We start from the raw sequence: 15985 nt of genomic DNA on the forward strand, positions 1-15985 counted from the left end.
GTCTTCCCAATGGTGTTTTCTCAGTCCCCATCATTAACTTTACTTGCATTGCAATATTTGATACTGAGGTGACCAGGAATCCTCTCTTCCTGGATAATCTTCTTTGGATTTTCACAATAGTTGTCTTTAGCTCTCCTACATATCTGACAGTAATATCTGACAATTACTTCTTTGTTCTCTTTGCTCAGACACTATCTCTATCTTGCCCCCTTAACTGTGGGCATGCACTGTTTAGTATAAACTTTTCTCTTCCTCATTTAGTGTCCTCATCAGCCTCCATGCAATTTTCTTTGCAAAAAACACCAAGATCTGTATATCTGGCCTTAATCTTAATTGAGTTATACCTCACTATCTGTTGAACATTGCAAACTGTGCATCATACATACATACATACATATATACATATATATATATATATATATATATATATCATAGATACTTCATTTTCATCTTCTCTCCACACCTCCTTAATCTCTGTACCAGTTCTCAATGTCTCACCCTCATTCTATGATCTTTGTCCCTTTCCCTCTACTCAGTTTTCTTCCCCATCTTTCACCAAGCCTGTTGTTATGAATGCTAGGATAATGCTAGCTGTTGATCTTCTACTTCATCTGTCTCTTCCTCAGTCTTATCACAAAGTGATTTTTCCTAAAATGTGCATCTGACTGTGTCATTCTTTTTATTCAGTAAATTTTCTGAGTTTTGCTTTGTTTTGTTTTTTAATCTCAGGATTGTCTTCCCCAAGACAATTCTTAAGGCTTCAAGTAATATATTTGGGAAACTTCATCCTAGGTGACATTCTACTTGTCAGTAACTCCCTTCCAAAACGATGAGAACCATCTTTGAACACAGTCCTTTTAAGTATTCTCTGACACTAACAGAATTCCTGGATTTCAGTTTCTCCTTAATGCAGCCAGATTGATTATTTGATCATCCTATCTTTTTTTGAGCTATGGTTCTCCTCGTGTGTGTGTGTGTGTGTGTGTGTGTGTGTGTAAATTCTAAATATTTGAAATTTCTTAGGATGTTTTTAGGAGACCGTGTATTAGCTGTTTCTCCCTTTTAGCGTTCTGTCATCTATAAATATAATATGAATAAACTTTGCCTTTATTGGTCCACATCATTGAAAATAATTGATGAATGCCATAGGGAATGCTTTTTTTGGCAAGGCATAGAGAACCATTTGACTAGATTCTTAGTCTGATTCAGAACTTGCTATTTATTAATTTTCTGCTCTGTTTGGGTTTCTGATTTCTGAAAAATAACACAGCTAACCCTGTAGGAGAGAGATGCTGACAAAGTTAACCTGCTGGGATTAAGGAAGTATACCAAATAACCTGCACATCACTAGTATATTGTTGACCATTTAGTCTTTTGTTAATAAAAATTATGTAAGAGCTTAATACAAAGGAATGAGACTGATTTCCTGGACCATTGAAAGAGCACTGAATCTCAGTGTCAGGCCATCTGGGTTCTTATATTTCTGGATAAATTACATAACTTTTTTGGACTTGTTTGGCTATTTTAAAAATAAGAGTTGTACAGGACCTTCTAAAAATATTTCAGTTCTTGTATCTCATCAATCATGACACCGTCCCTTCAGAAGGGGATATGTTTTAACATGGTTCCACTTATCATCACTATCCATTTAATTCTTACATATTAAATAACATAGGAAGAATCAAGGGATTTAATAGTGAAATAAGTAGAGAAGACTATGAGAAGCTGTACTATCAACCAGCAGACATGGAATTAATCCTGTGTGTTTTTGAGGGGGTAAGAAGTGAATTTTCCAGGACTAGTTCTATGAGATCTTGCATGCCATGAAAATAAATGATGAATCGTCAATAGTACTTCTTTAGAGACATGGTGATCGGATTATACAGCAGTGACAAGAGATGGTAAAATGCAGTGTCCTAATTTATCCCAAATCTGGCAAAATTGGTGTAAAATCTCAAAAACCTGTGTAGCACAAATTGCTTAGGGTGACCCTACTTCCATGAGTGAACAAAGCTTTCCAAATTAAGCACTGAGAATACTATTCTCTGTTGTTGTATATAAAAGGCACCAGTTCCAGCTTTGAAAGCCAACAGTACCACAAGTCATCACTAGGCCATTCCATTTGTTTATTGAATCTTTTAAGTGGGAAATCTTAGACCTCTTTGATGTTTTTATTTGTAAGAGCCTCCCTTTGCTGTTAACATTCTCCAAAAGAAAATGAAAATGAAGTAGCCGTTCTGGAACTCAGACTTCTTGTAAATAGTACACAGGTTGAGTAGGTGGAATTTTGGCTACTCTAGGATGTTTTTGACTTAGTCATTTAGTTCACATTTTTAAGTGTCTGTTTGCAGCTTTTTTTGAACCAATGAGGCCTTCAAGGTCCTGGAGTCTTAAAACATATGGTCTACCTGTTCAGAAGCAGACTAAACTACATTAACATGAATTAACTTTTTTTTTTTTTTTTTTTTTTAAGCTTTTTATTCTCAAAACATATGCATGGATAATTTTTCAACATTGACCCTTGCAAAACCTTTATGTTCCAAATTTTCCCCTACTCCCTTCCCTAAGTAATCCAATATATGTTAAACATGTTATTTATTTATATGCATGTATATGTGTGTATAGAGAATCCAACGTATGTATACATATTTATACAATTATGTGTGCTGCACAAGAAAAATCAGATTAAAAAGGGGGGAAAAATGAGAAAGAAAAAAAATGCAAGCAAGCATCAAAAAAAGAATGAAAATACTATGTTGTGATCCACACTTGATTCCCAAAGTTCTCTCTCTGGGGGTAGATGATTCTCTTCATCACAAGATTATTGGAACTGGCTTGTGTGTTAACTTATACTGGTGTCTTAAATTGTATTATGTCTACATTTCTCCCTGTCCTACAATTTAGCTTGCCCTGCCAAGGGATTGGAGCCTGTTTTGTACCCAGAGCTCAATTCAGAAATGCCAACTCAACAATTTGCCCAATAGATCCTTTTATTGGGAAATGTGGTCACTTCTACTGGAGCAAACCAGGGCAGGACTAGCCTAGACAGCCAGTTCTTAACCATTCCTCATCTCTTTCTTTTAAAAACTGTCTGTCTTAAGGAGTTGTTCTTTTGAGCTCCCCTTTAATAAGTGTCAGTATAATTCTGTTCTGTTAATTGATTTTGATGTGTGTCCCTATTATAGGTCATCTAAGAGAAGCTCCCTCCCCACTCATGATGCATTCCCCCCAAATGCCACCGTTCCAGGGGCTAGCTCACCAGTCTCCACCACAGCAAAACGTCCAACCCAAGAAACAGGTGAGTAATAGACGTTATTGGTAAAGAGCCCCAGGTTGGGAGCTAATGTGGGGGTGTCTGTTCAGGTCCTTACCTTTCAAATGACAATGCTGTTTCAGGAGCTTAGAGCAGCCTCAGTAGTGCAGTCCCAACCCCTGGTGGTAGTGAAGGAGGAGAAGATCCATTCACCCATCATCCGAAGTGAGCCCTTTGGCCCCTCCTTACGACAGGATCCTCCCAAGCATCCTGAGAACATCAAGGCCCCTGTCCACATTCCTCAACGTAAGCTTGTTAGCTACTACTTCTTTCCTGCCTCCTTCCTCTAATCAAACTAAAGTTCAGTGTTAAATCTTAAGTTCTGGCCTTTCAGCCTTTCCTTCTATGTTTCAGGGCCTGAAATAAAGCCATTAGATGTGGGCAGACCTGTGATCCGACCTCCTGAACAGAGCGCACCCCCACCTGTGGGACAAGACAAGGACAAACAGAAGCAAGAGCCCAAAACCCCAGTTGCTCCCAAAAAGGTAAAGCTCTCTTAAAAATCATGGAGCCTTAGCAAACATACACTTTCCTCAAATTCTGAACAACCTATTGGGAATAGCTTCTCAACATATATCTGGGGAGGAGGTGGAAAATAGCTTAGTCTTGAAGTAAGATCCACCTATATCTAGAGAGAGGTGATCTGTCATGTTTCTTTGTAGTTCTAAAATTTCGTAGTTTCATGAATGAATTGCTAAACCTATTGCCACTATTGAAATTATTGAATAATGTCCATTATGATCTTTTGTACAAACATAATAAAGAATTTCTCAAGCCCTGTCCTTTCCTTCTCTCTGAACTTAACCCAGACATGGGTCTGGGAGTTACTAGATGAGTTTCTCTACCTATTCCTAACCAGACATTTTGTTGTTTGACTAGGATCTCAAGATTAAGAACATGGGCTCCTGGGCCAGCCTAGTCCAGAAACACCCCACTACTCCGTCCTCCACAGCCAAGTCATCTAGTGATAGCTTTGAACAGTTCCGCCGAGCTGCCCGAGAGAAGGAGGAGCGCGAAAAGGCCCTTAAAGCCCAGGCTGAGCATGCCGAGAAGGAAAAAGAGCGGCTAAGACGGGAACAAGAGAGGATGAGGTGAAAAGAGAGGACAACATTTATATAGTACTTGTTATATACACAGCATTGTGCTAAGTGCTTTACAGGGATTATCTTATTGATTCTTACAATAATCCTGTGAGTTAGGTGCTTTTTACAATTGAGGAAACTGAGACAAGCAAAGGTTAAGTGACTTTTCCCAAGATCCTACAGCTAGTAAGTGTCTTAAGATCATGTTTGAACTCAAGAATGAAAGCTGGAGGTTTGGGTGGGGATGGACTATCTTCCATTCTTGTTCCAGAGGGAGAATGCATTTCTTCTCCATCTCATTAGGATTCTTTGTTACTGACAGGAGCAGGGAAGAGGAAGATGCCCTGGAGCAGGCTCGGCGGGCTCATGAAGAAGTTCGGAGGCGTCAGGAGCAGCAGCAGCAGCAGCAGCAGCGATCAGAGCAGCAGCAGCCCCCAGTGGCTGCAGCCTCCTCAGCTCCCCAAGCACAAAGCTCTCAGCCCCAGGCCTCCCAGTCCATGCTGGATCAACAGAGGGAGTTGGCCAGGAAACGGGAACAAGAGCGAAGGCGCAGGGAGGCGGTGAGTTGGAATACATTCTAAAGAATGGATAGTACTGTATCCTGGCTACACCTAGGCTGGCTATCCTCACAAATAGCAATGCCTTAAAATGGGATCTGTTGGTGTATGTTTTTAAAATCTTTATATGCTCAGAATTGAGCTGATCACTGGAGAGCTGTGGCAGAAGTAAAAAACATGGGTCCTCTTTATATAAAACTCCCATCTCTTTGAGGAGACAAGTCATGAACAGAACTGAAGAATTGGACGAGAATTTGCAATGGCATACCGGAGTATCTTCAAGAGAAAAAGGATCAGTGTGGGATGGGGGAAAGTTGTTTACCAGAGGCATTAGAGTTTTTGCTGTACCGTGAAAGAGCAAAGTTTAGTGTTGGGGGGATTTCCATGAAGTCCCTTGATTGGGCCAAGGTGTGGGATGGCATATTGGCTAAGGAAGCAACTCTGGTATAGAAAAGAGAGTTGGCTAACTGATAGAAAATGGCTTCTAATTCTTTTTTCTTTTTTTTTTTTTTTTTTTTTTTTTTTTTTTTTTTTTCTTTCTTTCTCCCTTTAGATGGCAGCTACCATTGACATGAATTTTCAGAGTGATCTTTTGGCAATATTTGAAGAGAATCTTTTCTGATAGCGCCTGGGTTTCTTCTGACTCTGATTTTCTGGCAAAACTGACTCTGCCTAGTGTTACTGGTGGCTGGGAGGGGGTGTCCCTTGGGCCCAGCCCTTGTGCATGTTCCACCCATCGTGGGTCTGTCAGCCAAGGATCAGCAGAGTCTGCCTTACCGTTGGACTTCCCCACCCCCTGCACACACTGAAGTCAGACCCAACCTCAAGCAAGCGCTGGACCAGGTGGTTCTTAGGCATGAATGAGGTCGTCCTCTATGCCAGATGTATTCACAGTATATCCAGGATGTCACATTCTTTACCAGTTTTCTAACCATGAGAGGAGCCCCACCCAGGGTCCTGTCTCCTTCCTTGGTATCAGCTACTACTATCTCTATCCCACACTGTAAGACCAGGGGTTGCAGAGGTAGCCCATGGAGAGCAGGAGCCCCACCCATGTTGTTGGGATTGGGGGGGAGGGGAAATGACAGTTGGGACCAGTCCCCAGCTGCCTAAAGTCCCTAGTCACTGGCTTTGCCTTGAACAGAGTCCCACCCTGCCCTCATCCCCTTCGAGCCTTTAACCGAGAGCCGTTCTCTGTAAGTGTTCGCTTGTGAAAAAGGGAATAGTCCAGTGGAGGTGTGTGAGTGTCCATGGCCATTTGGAGTGAGGTGGTCGTCGTAGCACGCGTGTGTGGAGGCCTCGCCTGGGAGCGAGACTACCAACCAAAGTCAGTTCCTTTCCGCCTTTGTTTTTTGTTTTGTTTTGTTTTGTTTTTTTCTTTCTGCCTTCTTTTCTGTTCTTTTTAAATTTTATTTTTAATTTTCCTTCAGACACAAAGGCACTGCTTAACTTGGAATGGGTGTTATCGTCTCTCCTTTGAGTGGTGGCAATGGGGGTGGGGGGAGGGGGCGCCGCACTGTGGGTAGTGTGTGACCGTGGCTGTATTGTATAGTGAATATAGTTGGCATATATTTGTTTGAGGTTTGTTGGTGACTCCACCAAACTTGGTGTAAAAAAAAACAAACACAAAAAAACAAACAAAATACAAAACACAAAAAAACTGCTTATATTTTACTCAATTTCAAACTTTATTAGTCTATATTTTTTAATTGTAAAACCAGAAAGCAGCATCTCTCTCTCTTTCTCTTTTTAAAAAAATTTTTTTTGGTGTGTGTGTGGGCGCGCGTGTGTGTGCGTGTGTGTAAGTGTGTGTGTTTCTGTTTTGTTGTTTTGTTGTTTTGTTTTGTTGTTTTGGTGTTGTTTTTTTTTTTTTTTTTTTTTTTTTTTTTTAATGTCATATCTGTTTAAAGTTGTTTTATACCAGGAAGGGAGTGGACCCAGGGCTGGGCTGCGTGGCACAGCAGAGATGGTGGGCACCCCCCCTCCACCATCAGTGGTCCCGCCCCCTACCCTTACTCCCCACCCATGGCCCAGCGTGTTTTTCTCTTTACTTTTTTTTTTTTTTTTAATTTTATAATTTGAACTGTTCACAAGGTTACGTGCCATGAGTACCCACTATACAGTACAATACTGGTGCCTCAGTGTTGGCCAAACTCTGGAGTAATTAACTGGTTTGACTTTAATACGGTGAATATGCATTTGGTCTGTACTGATCATGGAATAAACGCATCTCTTTTTTTTTAAAAGCTGGCGTCTTACTGATATTTCTTTTGAACTCTCTCCTTGTGATAGATTTAGGCCTGGAACACTAAGGTAATGGCCATGCAGGTGAGAGAAACACTTGAGTCAGCCACATCTTTGCTCTCCCAATTGATGCCTCCCACCTTCCACCAATTCTACCTTCCTTGAATGCTGGGATAATAGCCTTCTGAGCCACTGCCTCCCAGTCAACGCCATATCGGCAACCCAGGCAGAAATGATCTGGGGTGGGACAAAAGGGATCAAAACACCCAATGCCCGCTTAAACATAGAGAAGAGCTCAATTAGGTGGCCATGGTTCTCAGGTCCAGCTGAAACAGCAGGAACCAGTGGAATGCTAAGAGGAAGAAAAGTTTCCTCCCTCTTCTGGGATAGTGTGGGGAGGAGCTCTCTTCCCCCACACGAGGCAGCATGACTTCCCAGACTTTTCTAGGGTGTTCAAGCCACATGGTGTTAGCCGGAGTACTAGCTGCGGGTCAGCTTGGCTCTGGACCTCAAAGAAAGTAGAAGCAAAGGCCCTGCTATTCCCCAGGCAAAACTGTAGGGAAATGGGTTCTTCTTCCCACCTGACTCCCAGGAGCCCCATATCCAGCACCATGGAGGCCTGACATTCAAACAGTATTCCTTCTCTTGCTCCCTTTTGTGAAAGCACTTTGAACATTTCTCCCCACCTTTTCCTCAACCCTTACCCCTTCCTTTAATTTTAAGCTCAGGGTTTATCAGGTACTCTTAAATGTACATCATCTGAAAGACTGAGATACAGACAACACACATATCTTACACTGCACACCAGATCTTCTCCCTCTCCTTTCTTGGGATTGTATATAAAAGCCACCACATACATCCCTGCCCCACCCATTTAGGGGCTCACAAACACACATACACATGTATCCTGGGCTAGAACTTCCATCTGAAAGTGGGCCCAAGGATGTAAAATACAAATATAATTTATATGTATGCAAAGAAACAAATGTATTAGTAGTGATGTTTCGCCTTCCCTGTTTTATTTTTTAATAACCAAAATTAAAATGACCCTGCTTTTAAACTCTTCTCTCAAATTCAAAATTTTTGCCAAATTGTAAAGGCTGAAGCCTGGGGGTAATTGCTTCTAACTTGGGAGCAGGCCATGATCATCCCTGAGCCCAGGGTGCACATCTCTCTCCAAGGGTTGTGACTTTGAAGGCATTTAGGCCCTGCAGGTTCCCATGTTCAACAGACCCATTTCTTTGCTCTTGATTTAATTTCTTTTAACTTATCGCTTATTTTCCTCATTTTTTTCCTTCTGTTTTGTTGGAGCATTTCCTAGGCCAGATAGTGCTGGAAGAATGGTTGTGTGTTCTGCCAAAGGTATTGCTATCTAAATTTTCCCCTGTTTGACTCGTTTGTGTGCTTATAATTGGGTTGCGATTAGGGTGGAGCCACTATTTAATTTTTTCTCCTCACCCTACCCTGCCCATAGGACTGATTTCCTCCCAAACCCGTCCCCTCCTTCTAGGAATCTAGTCCCCAAAATGTACTTCTGGTTCTTCCCCCTTCTGCGTCCTGTTTAGGAGGATGAGAGAGATGTGTACAATCTCCCACTGTACTTGATGCACGGACGGATCGCTTGGCCAATAATTATGTCAGTGAATTTGAGGCTTGTATTAAACACTTTAGACATTTGTAGAAGGGAATTAATAGAATTTTCACTTATATACTAAAGGTTTTTTGTGCAGTTCTCATTGCAAAATAAACATTTGTACTGAATATCACGTGACCCTTGAGGCGGCTTCTTTGGGGGATTGAGAGAACCGTGTTTGAGGGGTTCGTAAGCATGGATGCCGCCCGGGCCCTGGGTTCCGGTGACGGGAAACCCTGGCGGGCGGTCACCTGCTTTTAAACCACATTTGTATGGATTGTTTTGTCATCTCCTTACCCGGTGTGTGGCCCGCCCCTTTCCAGGCCTTCGCACGCTCCCCTCGCTGGGCCGCTCTGTGGCATCGAGGGGGGGTTGGCGTTTCCTGAGAGCGCCCCTTTTGGAATTAGACTGCGTTTGATTGGCTGCTGGAGTTGATGCCAAACCCTATACCTTTTCCTTCCTCGTTTTGAGCCTTCGGGACCTCGGCTACCCAATCAAAACGGAGAGCCTGGGAGGCGGGGTTGGGAGCCCTTTGAGATCCGGGAGGGAGGAAGCGAAATTGAAGGAGCCCGAGTGGGCGGTGAGATGGCCCTTCCCGGAAGGGCTCGGTGAGGAGGCGGAGTTTGACGCGGGCTTGGGCGCTTCCCTTGCCGAGGCCCCGCCTCCGCCTCCAGGTTATGTAGCTCTTGCTCCCTCCCTCACTTGCACGCTCCCAGCCTCCCACAGCTGGAGCTCGTGACTGGCTCTCGGGAGCTGGCGGGAGCCGTGGGAGCCTGCATCCGGCGTTCCGACAGCGCAGCAGCTTTTCCGCGGTTCCGGCGCCTAATCCCGCGCCTCCCTTTAGCCCCGCAACCCTCGGTACTCCTCGGCGGAAGAGGCCCCGAGGCCGGGCCTGCTATGCCCGACATCCTGGTGTCGGCGCTGCTGGCGCCCTCGCGGCTGACGCTGAGGCTGATCCGCTTCTTCTTCTGGCTCCTGGTGTATTGGGGCGCGTGCCTGGCCGCCTTCGTCTACTTCCTGAGGGCCTTTGGCCACGTGCTGTGGCACCCGGCGCGAGGCTGCTGTGGCAGACCGCACCGCAAGGCCCCCGCGGTGCTTCAGGACCCCTCTCTGGGGCAGCACCACTTCCTCGACCTCAAGGTGAGCCGGGAGGGAGGGAACAAGTTCGCTAGTTCTGCCTGAGAGCTAGCGGGCTCGGGGGAAGGGGGGTGCGGCGCAGCACCCAGAGATGGAGAAGAAATCCTCAGCCAGGACAGGAAATCCCCCTCAGGCCAAGCCCCTAACGCTCTGCGCACCCCGTGCGTGAGTCCTTAGAAGCGCGCGGGCCCACGAGGAGGGACCCTCCCTGACTCCAGCTTCTTTTCCCCCAGACCTCTGGCCTGCGCCTGCACTACGTCTCGAAGGGCCACGGGCCCCTGATGCTGCTCCTCCACGGCTTCCCTCAGACCTGGTAGGTGGCAGGGTGAGCCGAGCAGCAGCCTCCCCCGCCTGACAGAGCCCCGCAGCAGGTGGGGCCCTCCGTGGGAGCCTCCTCTCGCTCTGTTGAGCAAGTCCCACTGGAAGGATGGGAGGGAGGGGAGAAGTGACTCAGTCATCATCTCCATTCCCTTACTGGCCCTACAGGTTTTCCTGGCGACACCAACTTAGAGAGTTCCACAACGATTTCCGGGTGGTGGCCCTGGACTTGAGGGGCTACGGCAGCTCGGACTCACCCACCAGTCTGAACAGCTACACCATTGAGGCCCTGACAACGGACATCAAAGATGCCATTGAAGCCCTAGGTACCTTAAGGCTAGGAGAAGGCTTGGGTGGGCTCCGGACGGGGAAGGGCAACGGCTGGACTTCTCTCCCCACCCCGCCCCGGTGACGGCCAGATGTGACAGGGCCCCAGCTCAGGCCACAGTCTTAGGGCCAAACTCAACTCTCTGTTTTGACCTCCATGAAGAAACTTCAGAAGGGCCACTAAAACCTATGAGGGATGACTCCAGAACTCCTTACTTACTACTTAGCATTACAGAATCTTCATTATTTTCCTAAACTTTACAAGTGATAACATTTAAACCTGGAACTAAGAAATCATTGAGTCTGTTTCCTTTGTTTTGCAAATGAAGACAATAGAGGAGACACTAAGAGACTTTGTCTTTAATCACCCAATGTCAGAGCTAGATTCAGTCTGCTGAGCCCAAATTTAAGCTCAGAAAATATTTCTTAAACACCCCCTACAAGGTCATCCTAACTCACACACACTTACCAAATAGTGCAGGTACTGTTCCGGCTTCTTGGGATACAGGACAAAATGAAAAATAACCCCCGCCCTAAAGGCACCTTTATTCTACCGTGAAGATACATAAACACGACTTTATACATATATTTGTGTGTGTGTGTGTGTGTGTGCACTTACATATGCGCACACATACATATTTGGTCATTTGAAAATGGGTAAAAGCTAGGGAAACCAAAATGACTCAGGCTCTGACTAACTGAAGCTAGAGAGTGGACCTAAGCCAGGGTGGTGGCCGTGTGAGTGGAAGAAAGGGAGTGGAAGTGCCTATGTTGTGAATGGTGAATCAAACATTTCAGCAAGTAATTGGACAAGCGGAGGAGAGAGAGTGGAAGAGAGTTGAGTATGATTCTGAAATTGTAGCCCTGAATGACTGGAAGGATCCTAATGCTCCTAACAGAATTGGGGAAGTAAGGAATAAGGTTTTGGAAGAAAGATAAGGAGTTTCATGTTGAAAATTTAAGATGCCTTTGGGATGCCAGGTGGGAGATGTCCTGAAGGTAGTCTGTTAATAACATGGAACTGCACCCCAGGAAAAAACTGCATATATATATATATATATATATATATATATATATATATATATATATATATATATATTTGGGAATCTACCTAGAAATTATCGTGATAGCTGATGAGATGACTAAGTAATAGAAGAAAAGCGGATTTAAGACAGCTATGATTAGAAGTTTGATTATGATTAAGCTAAAGAGACTGATAGAGCCAGTGGAGATTTAGAAGAGATTTGGGAGAGAGCAATATCACAAAAACCAAGGAAGAGTCCAAGACCAACTGCTGTTTGTCATCACTATCAGACACTGTTGAGAGATCAAAAAGGCATGAGAACTAGGAAAGAGCTTATTGTATTTTGTCAATTATGAAATTACTGAATATGTGAGACCAGTTTCAGGTGTTAAGGGCAGTAGCCCATTGCATGAGAATAAAAAGGGAATGAAAAAATGTAATAACAGGGGTGGTTGGCTTTTTCTAGAAACTTGATTATAAAAGGGAGAGATATGGGTGATATATTCTCAAGGAGATGACAGGGACAAAGGGTTTTGTTTTTTGGTTTTTTGGTTTTTTTTCCTTAAACCTTTTTATTTACAAAACATGCATGGGTAATTTTTCAACACTGGCCCTTGCAAAACTTTCTGCTCCAAATTTTTCCCTCCTTCCTCTTACCCATCCCCTAGACAGCAGGTAGTCCAATACACGTTATATATGTTAAATCCGATATATACACACACACACACACACACACACACACACATGTTTATACAGTTATCTTACTGCACAAGAAAAATTAGATCTAGAAAGAAAAAAAAACTAAGAAGGAAAACAAAATACAAGAAAACATCAACAGAAAGAGTGAAAATGCGATGTGGTCCACAGTCAGTTCTCTCAGTCCTCTCTCTGGGTGTAGATGGCTCTCTTCCTCATTGAACAATTGGAACTGGTTTGAATCATCTCATTGTTGAAGAGAGCCACGTCCATCAGATTTAATCAATCTTGTTGTTGCTTTGTATAATGATCTCCTGGTTCTGCTCATTTCACTTAGCATCAGTTTATGTGAGTCTCTCCAGGCCTCTCTGAAATCATTTTGTTGGTGAACAAAGCATGGCCATGTTTATAAGCATCAGAGAAGATAGTAGATAGAAAAATAAATGGAGAGCGTAAATGAAAGAGCCTTCAAGAAGGAGATGGGAGGGGAGGGGATCAAGTATACAAATAGAGCAATTAACCTTAGCTATGACAAATAAAGTGTATGTAATTGAACTTTTAACTATATGGTCAAGAATTTTTTAAAAAGAAGACTAAGACTTAAATAGTGTGACACAGTGAGAGAACAGAGGTTTAGAGTACCTGGAGGTCCCAGTGGAGATGAAGAATAGTTGTAAATTCTAGAAAAAGTAATATAAAGGGTAAAGTTGGAAAAATAGAAAGTTGTGGTTGTTGAGGAAATTCAGAGTCATAGTATGTGGTTGATAAAAACACCAGATGATGGTAGGCACCAAAATTTGGGGTTTGGTCATTTGAAGAATTCACAATTGCCATTCTCTTGGGCAAAAGATAGATTAATTTAGGGAAGAGATTACAGACAAAAAGTAAAGGGATACAATAGACACCAGAAATAGTAAATACGCGATAGAGTGGGAAAGCATGTAGAAGAAAAGTTTCTCTGGGGTGTCCAGATACTTGATTCAAATGGAGGCTGTCAGGCTTTGTTTATTCTCTGATCCTTCCAACATGGCAGCTTCTCCTTCCTTGGCTTGATAGTGATAGAGGGCTATAGAGTTGTTGATTTCTTTGCCCTCTTTAGTGGCTGAGGCCTTATTACTTGTCCAAATCCTTATGGTAAGAGTTTCTAATAATGGTTTGGGAGAGCTAAGTCACCAGTTTTCCTTCCCCTTTCTAATTCTAGTGCTATTTCTGTTATAAATCTTCCATCTTAGTCTCCTAACTTAACACCTATAGTACCTCACCCTACCTAATTCCAATTCTCTGCATCATTGACAGGTTACTCCAAATGTGTCCTGGTGGGCCATGACTGGGGTGGAATCTTAGCCTGGAATTTCTCCATCTACTATCCAAGTCTGGTAGAACGGCTGGTGGTGGTGAGCGCTGCCCCTATGTTTGTTTACCAAGGTGGGTATTTAGATGGAGGGGACATTCGGAGGGAGGGTAGACTGGGCCCAACTTATAGGCAAGGAGTTGTAGGTGCTAATTCTGAGCCCAGAATGGTCTTTTACTCCTCCACTCCTCTCTCCCCCAGGAGTTCAGTATGGATAGTTCCCTTACTCTTTTCTCTTCTTCTTCCCAGAGTATGTCCTGCACCATCCCAGTCAGCTCTTTCGCTCCAGTTATGTGTTCCTGTTTCAGCTACCTTCCGTGCCTGAGAAGTTGCTATCTATGTCTGATTTTCAGGTCCAATCTCTTCTTCCTGCCTGGTGGAGAGGGGCAAAAGCAGGGAGTTGTAGGGGAGGGAGCATAATGATGTTGTGGAAGTGGGGAGAGAAGAGGGTGTACTGAGTTGGGAAGATTGTTTTTCAGAGGTATTTGGAGGGCATTTGTAATGAAGAGGTGATCATGTGTGCAGATCCTAAAGGACACGTTGATTCATCCTAAAACTGGAATTCCTGGCCTTACAGATGAGGAACTAGAGGCCTTCTTGTACAGCTTCTCCCAGAAACAGGGACTCCTTGGCCCCCTCAACTACTACCGCAATCTTTTCAGGTGATGCCTTGAGGAATGAGGATAGCTAGAAAAAGGGGAGGTTGATAGTGGGAAGAATGATAAGAGTGATTTTAGGGAGAATGCAGGGAGGGGGAAAATTGTGAGAGTGGGAAGAAGAAACAGAAGCATAGTTAGGAACAAGAAGGAATTGAGGAAGTCATTGGCCCTAATAAATGTCATGCATCTCTTTGCCTTACAGTCACTTTCCGCTAGAGCGTCAGGAACTGACAGTACCAACATTGTTGTTATGGGGAGAAAAAGACCCATACCTGGAGACTGGACTTGTGGAGAGTATTAACAAACACTTTGTGCCAGGCCGCTTGCTGTCCTATGTCCTGCCTGATGCTGGCCACTGGATCCCCCAGGGACAATCAGAGCAGATGCATCACTACATGTGGGCTTTTTTTAAGAGGTTCAAAATATAGTCATGACTCTTCCTTCAGATATGAACATTCTGGTTTTCTGCTCCTCCCAAGGCCCACTCAGGACAAGGGAAGAAAGGGAGCAGCACTTGAAACAAGCCAGCTTTTGACTGTAATGTGGAAATATTCTCCCTCTCTAACTCCTTATCATTGATACCCAATCAATTCATCCCTCTCCCCAGTACTTAAACTGTCATACTCTGTCCCCTCATTTCCTGGCTGGCTGGTCCCAGTTGAACCCCTATTAAATTCTGCAAGTCCTTTTCTCTTGTTGTTTTAGAGAAAGCACCTCTTGTGGAAAGAAAGGGGCCACTGTACCTGTGATGTATGCACAGAAATAAATCTCCCACTCCCTGCCCTGCTTTGCCTCTTTCCTTCTGTCTGGGGCCTCAGCTCAAGAATAGTTTGGAATCGGGGGCAGGGTTAAGGACTGGAGATGTGGCCCAAGCTTTGCCCAATTCCTCCACCTTGTCCTCCATGAAAACCTTTTCTATTTGTAATTCCTTTGGTGCTTGGAGCTTAGATTCATTCTGCCTGGGCCTGCCCTGGACCCTTCTTTGTCTCTGTTTCTTAGGACTTTTACTTTTCAGCATAGTAGGAAAAGCAGGCCATGGGCCAGCAATATTGGAAGAAGGCCCTTAAGAACTTTCCTTCCCACAAAAGTAGCTGGAATGATAATAAGATAAAACCACATGTGGAAGACAGAACTATGGAGTGTGGTAATAGTTGAGGGGAGGAGTAGGAAGAGAATAGGATTGATTAATGTCAGAGTTAGGAGTGAATTAAAAACAATTGGGAACTTTGAGCACCTTATATCAATTTTCTGTGCAGTTTAAAACAGCAAAATGGAGCTCATTTGAATTTCCCCAAATCAATATTTTAACTAGGAAATGACAAGAACCAATTAGAGGGAAGAAATTAAAAGGGATATCTGAGATACCTGAAAAAGGAACATGGAGGTGATAGGATCTAAGTTAAAAGATTCCTGCTTGAGAACTTCACTCAGAAAAGAGTGGGGAGAGCAGCTCTTATTTCTATTAGATCCTGACAGAAAAGTACTGTTTTCCAGCAAAAAGCAGCTGAGTAAAATTCTCATCATAAAAATCATATTATGAGCCTACTACAATAATTTAACCTCATGTGGTAAACAGGCATAGCAAATATTTGTCATTAAAATTTTTAAGAATACCAACAAAAGTGACAAAGGACTTGAAGACCT

The 15985-nt window shown here is 43.6% G+C and overlaps 2 protein-coding genes across 4 annotated transcripts in view; both read left to right on the forward strand.

Annotated features, from left to right (window-relative positions):
- Nucleotides 1–7198, forward strand: part of BRD4 (bromodomain containing 4) — a 139755-nt gene extending 132557 nt beyond the window's left edge. For all 3 annotated transcript variants that reach the window (XM_074306630.1, XM_074306638.1, XM_074306647.1), the window contains 6 exons: nucleotides 3186–3298; nucleotides 3397–3559; nucleotides 3668–3798; nucleotides 4193–4404; nucleotides 4718–4955; nucleotides 5506–7198. In XM_074306630.1, coding sequence (XP_074162731.1) covers nucleotides 3186–3298; nucleotides 3397–3559; nucleotides 3668–3798; nucleotides 4193–4404; nucleotides 4718–4955; nucleotides 5506–5574 — 926 coding nt within the window. In that variant the 3' untranslated portion in view covers nucleotides 5575–7198. The remainder of the gene's footprint in view (nucleotides 1–3185; nucleotides 3299–3396; nucleotides 3560–3667; nucleotides 3799–4192; nucleotides 4405–4717; nucleotides 4956–5505) is intronic.
- A 2215-nt stretch (nucleotides 7199–9413) lies between these two features.
- On the forward strand, nucleotides 9414–15126 carry EPHX3 (epoxide hydrolase 3). Its single transcript, XM_074306681.1, has 7 exons — nucleotides 9414–9969; nucleotides 10200–10279; nucleotides 10453–10610; nucleotides 13628–13756; nucleotides 13932–14035; nucleotides 14208–14344; nucleotides 14544–15126. The coding sequence occupies exons 1-7, from the start codon at nucleotides 9727–9729 to the stop codon at nucleotides 14767–14769; spliced, it is 1077 nt and encodes a 358-aa protein (XP_074162782.1). The 5' UTR covers nucleotides 9414–9726; the 3' UTR covers nucleotides 14770–15126.
- The last annotated feature ends 859 nt before the right edge of the window (nucleotides 15127–15985 follow it).

Source organism: Sminthopsis crassicaudata, chromosome 1, assembly GCF_048593235.1.
Source record: "Sminthopsis crassicaudata isolate SCR6 chromosome 1, ASM4859323v1, whole genome shotgun sequence".
Classification (NCBI taxonomy): Eukaryota; Metazoa; Chordata; class Mammalia; order Dasyuromorphia; family Dasyuridae; genus Sminthopsis; species Sminthopsis crassicaudata.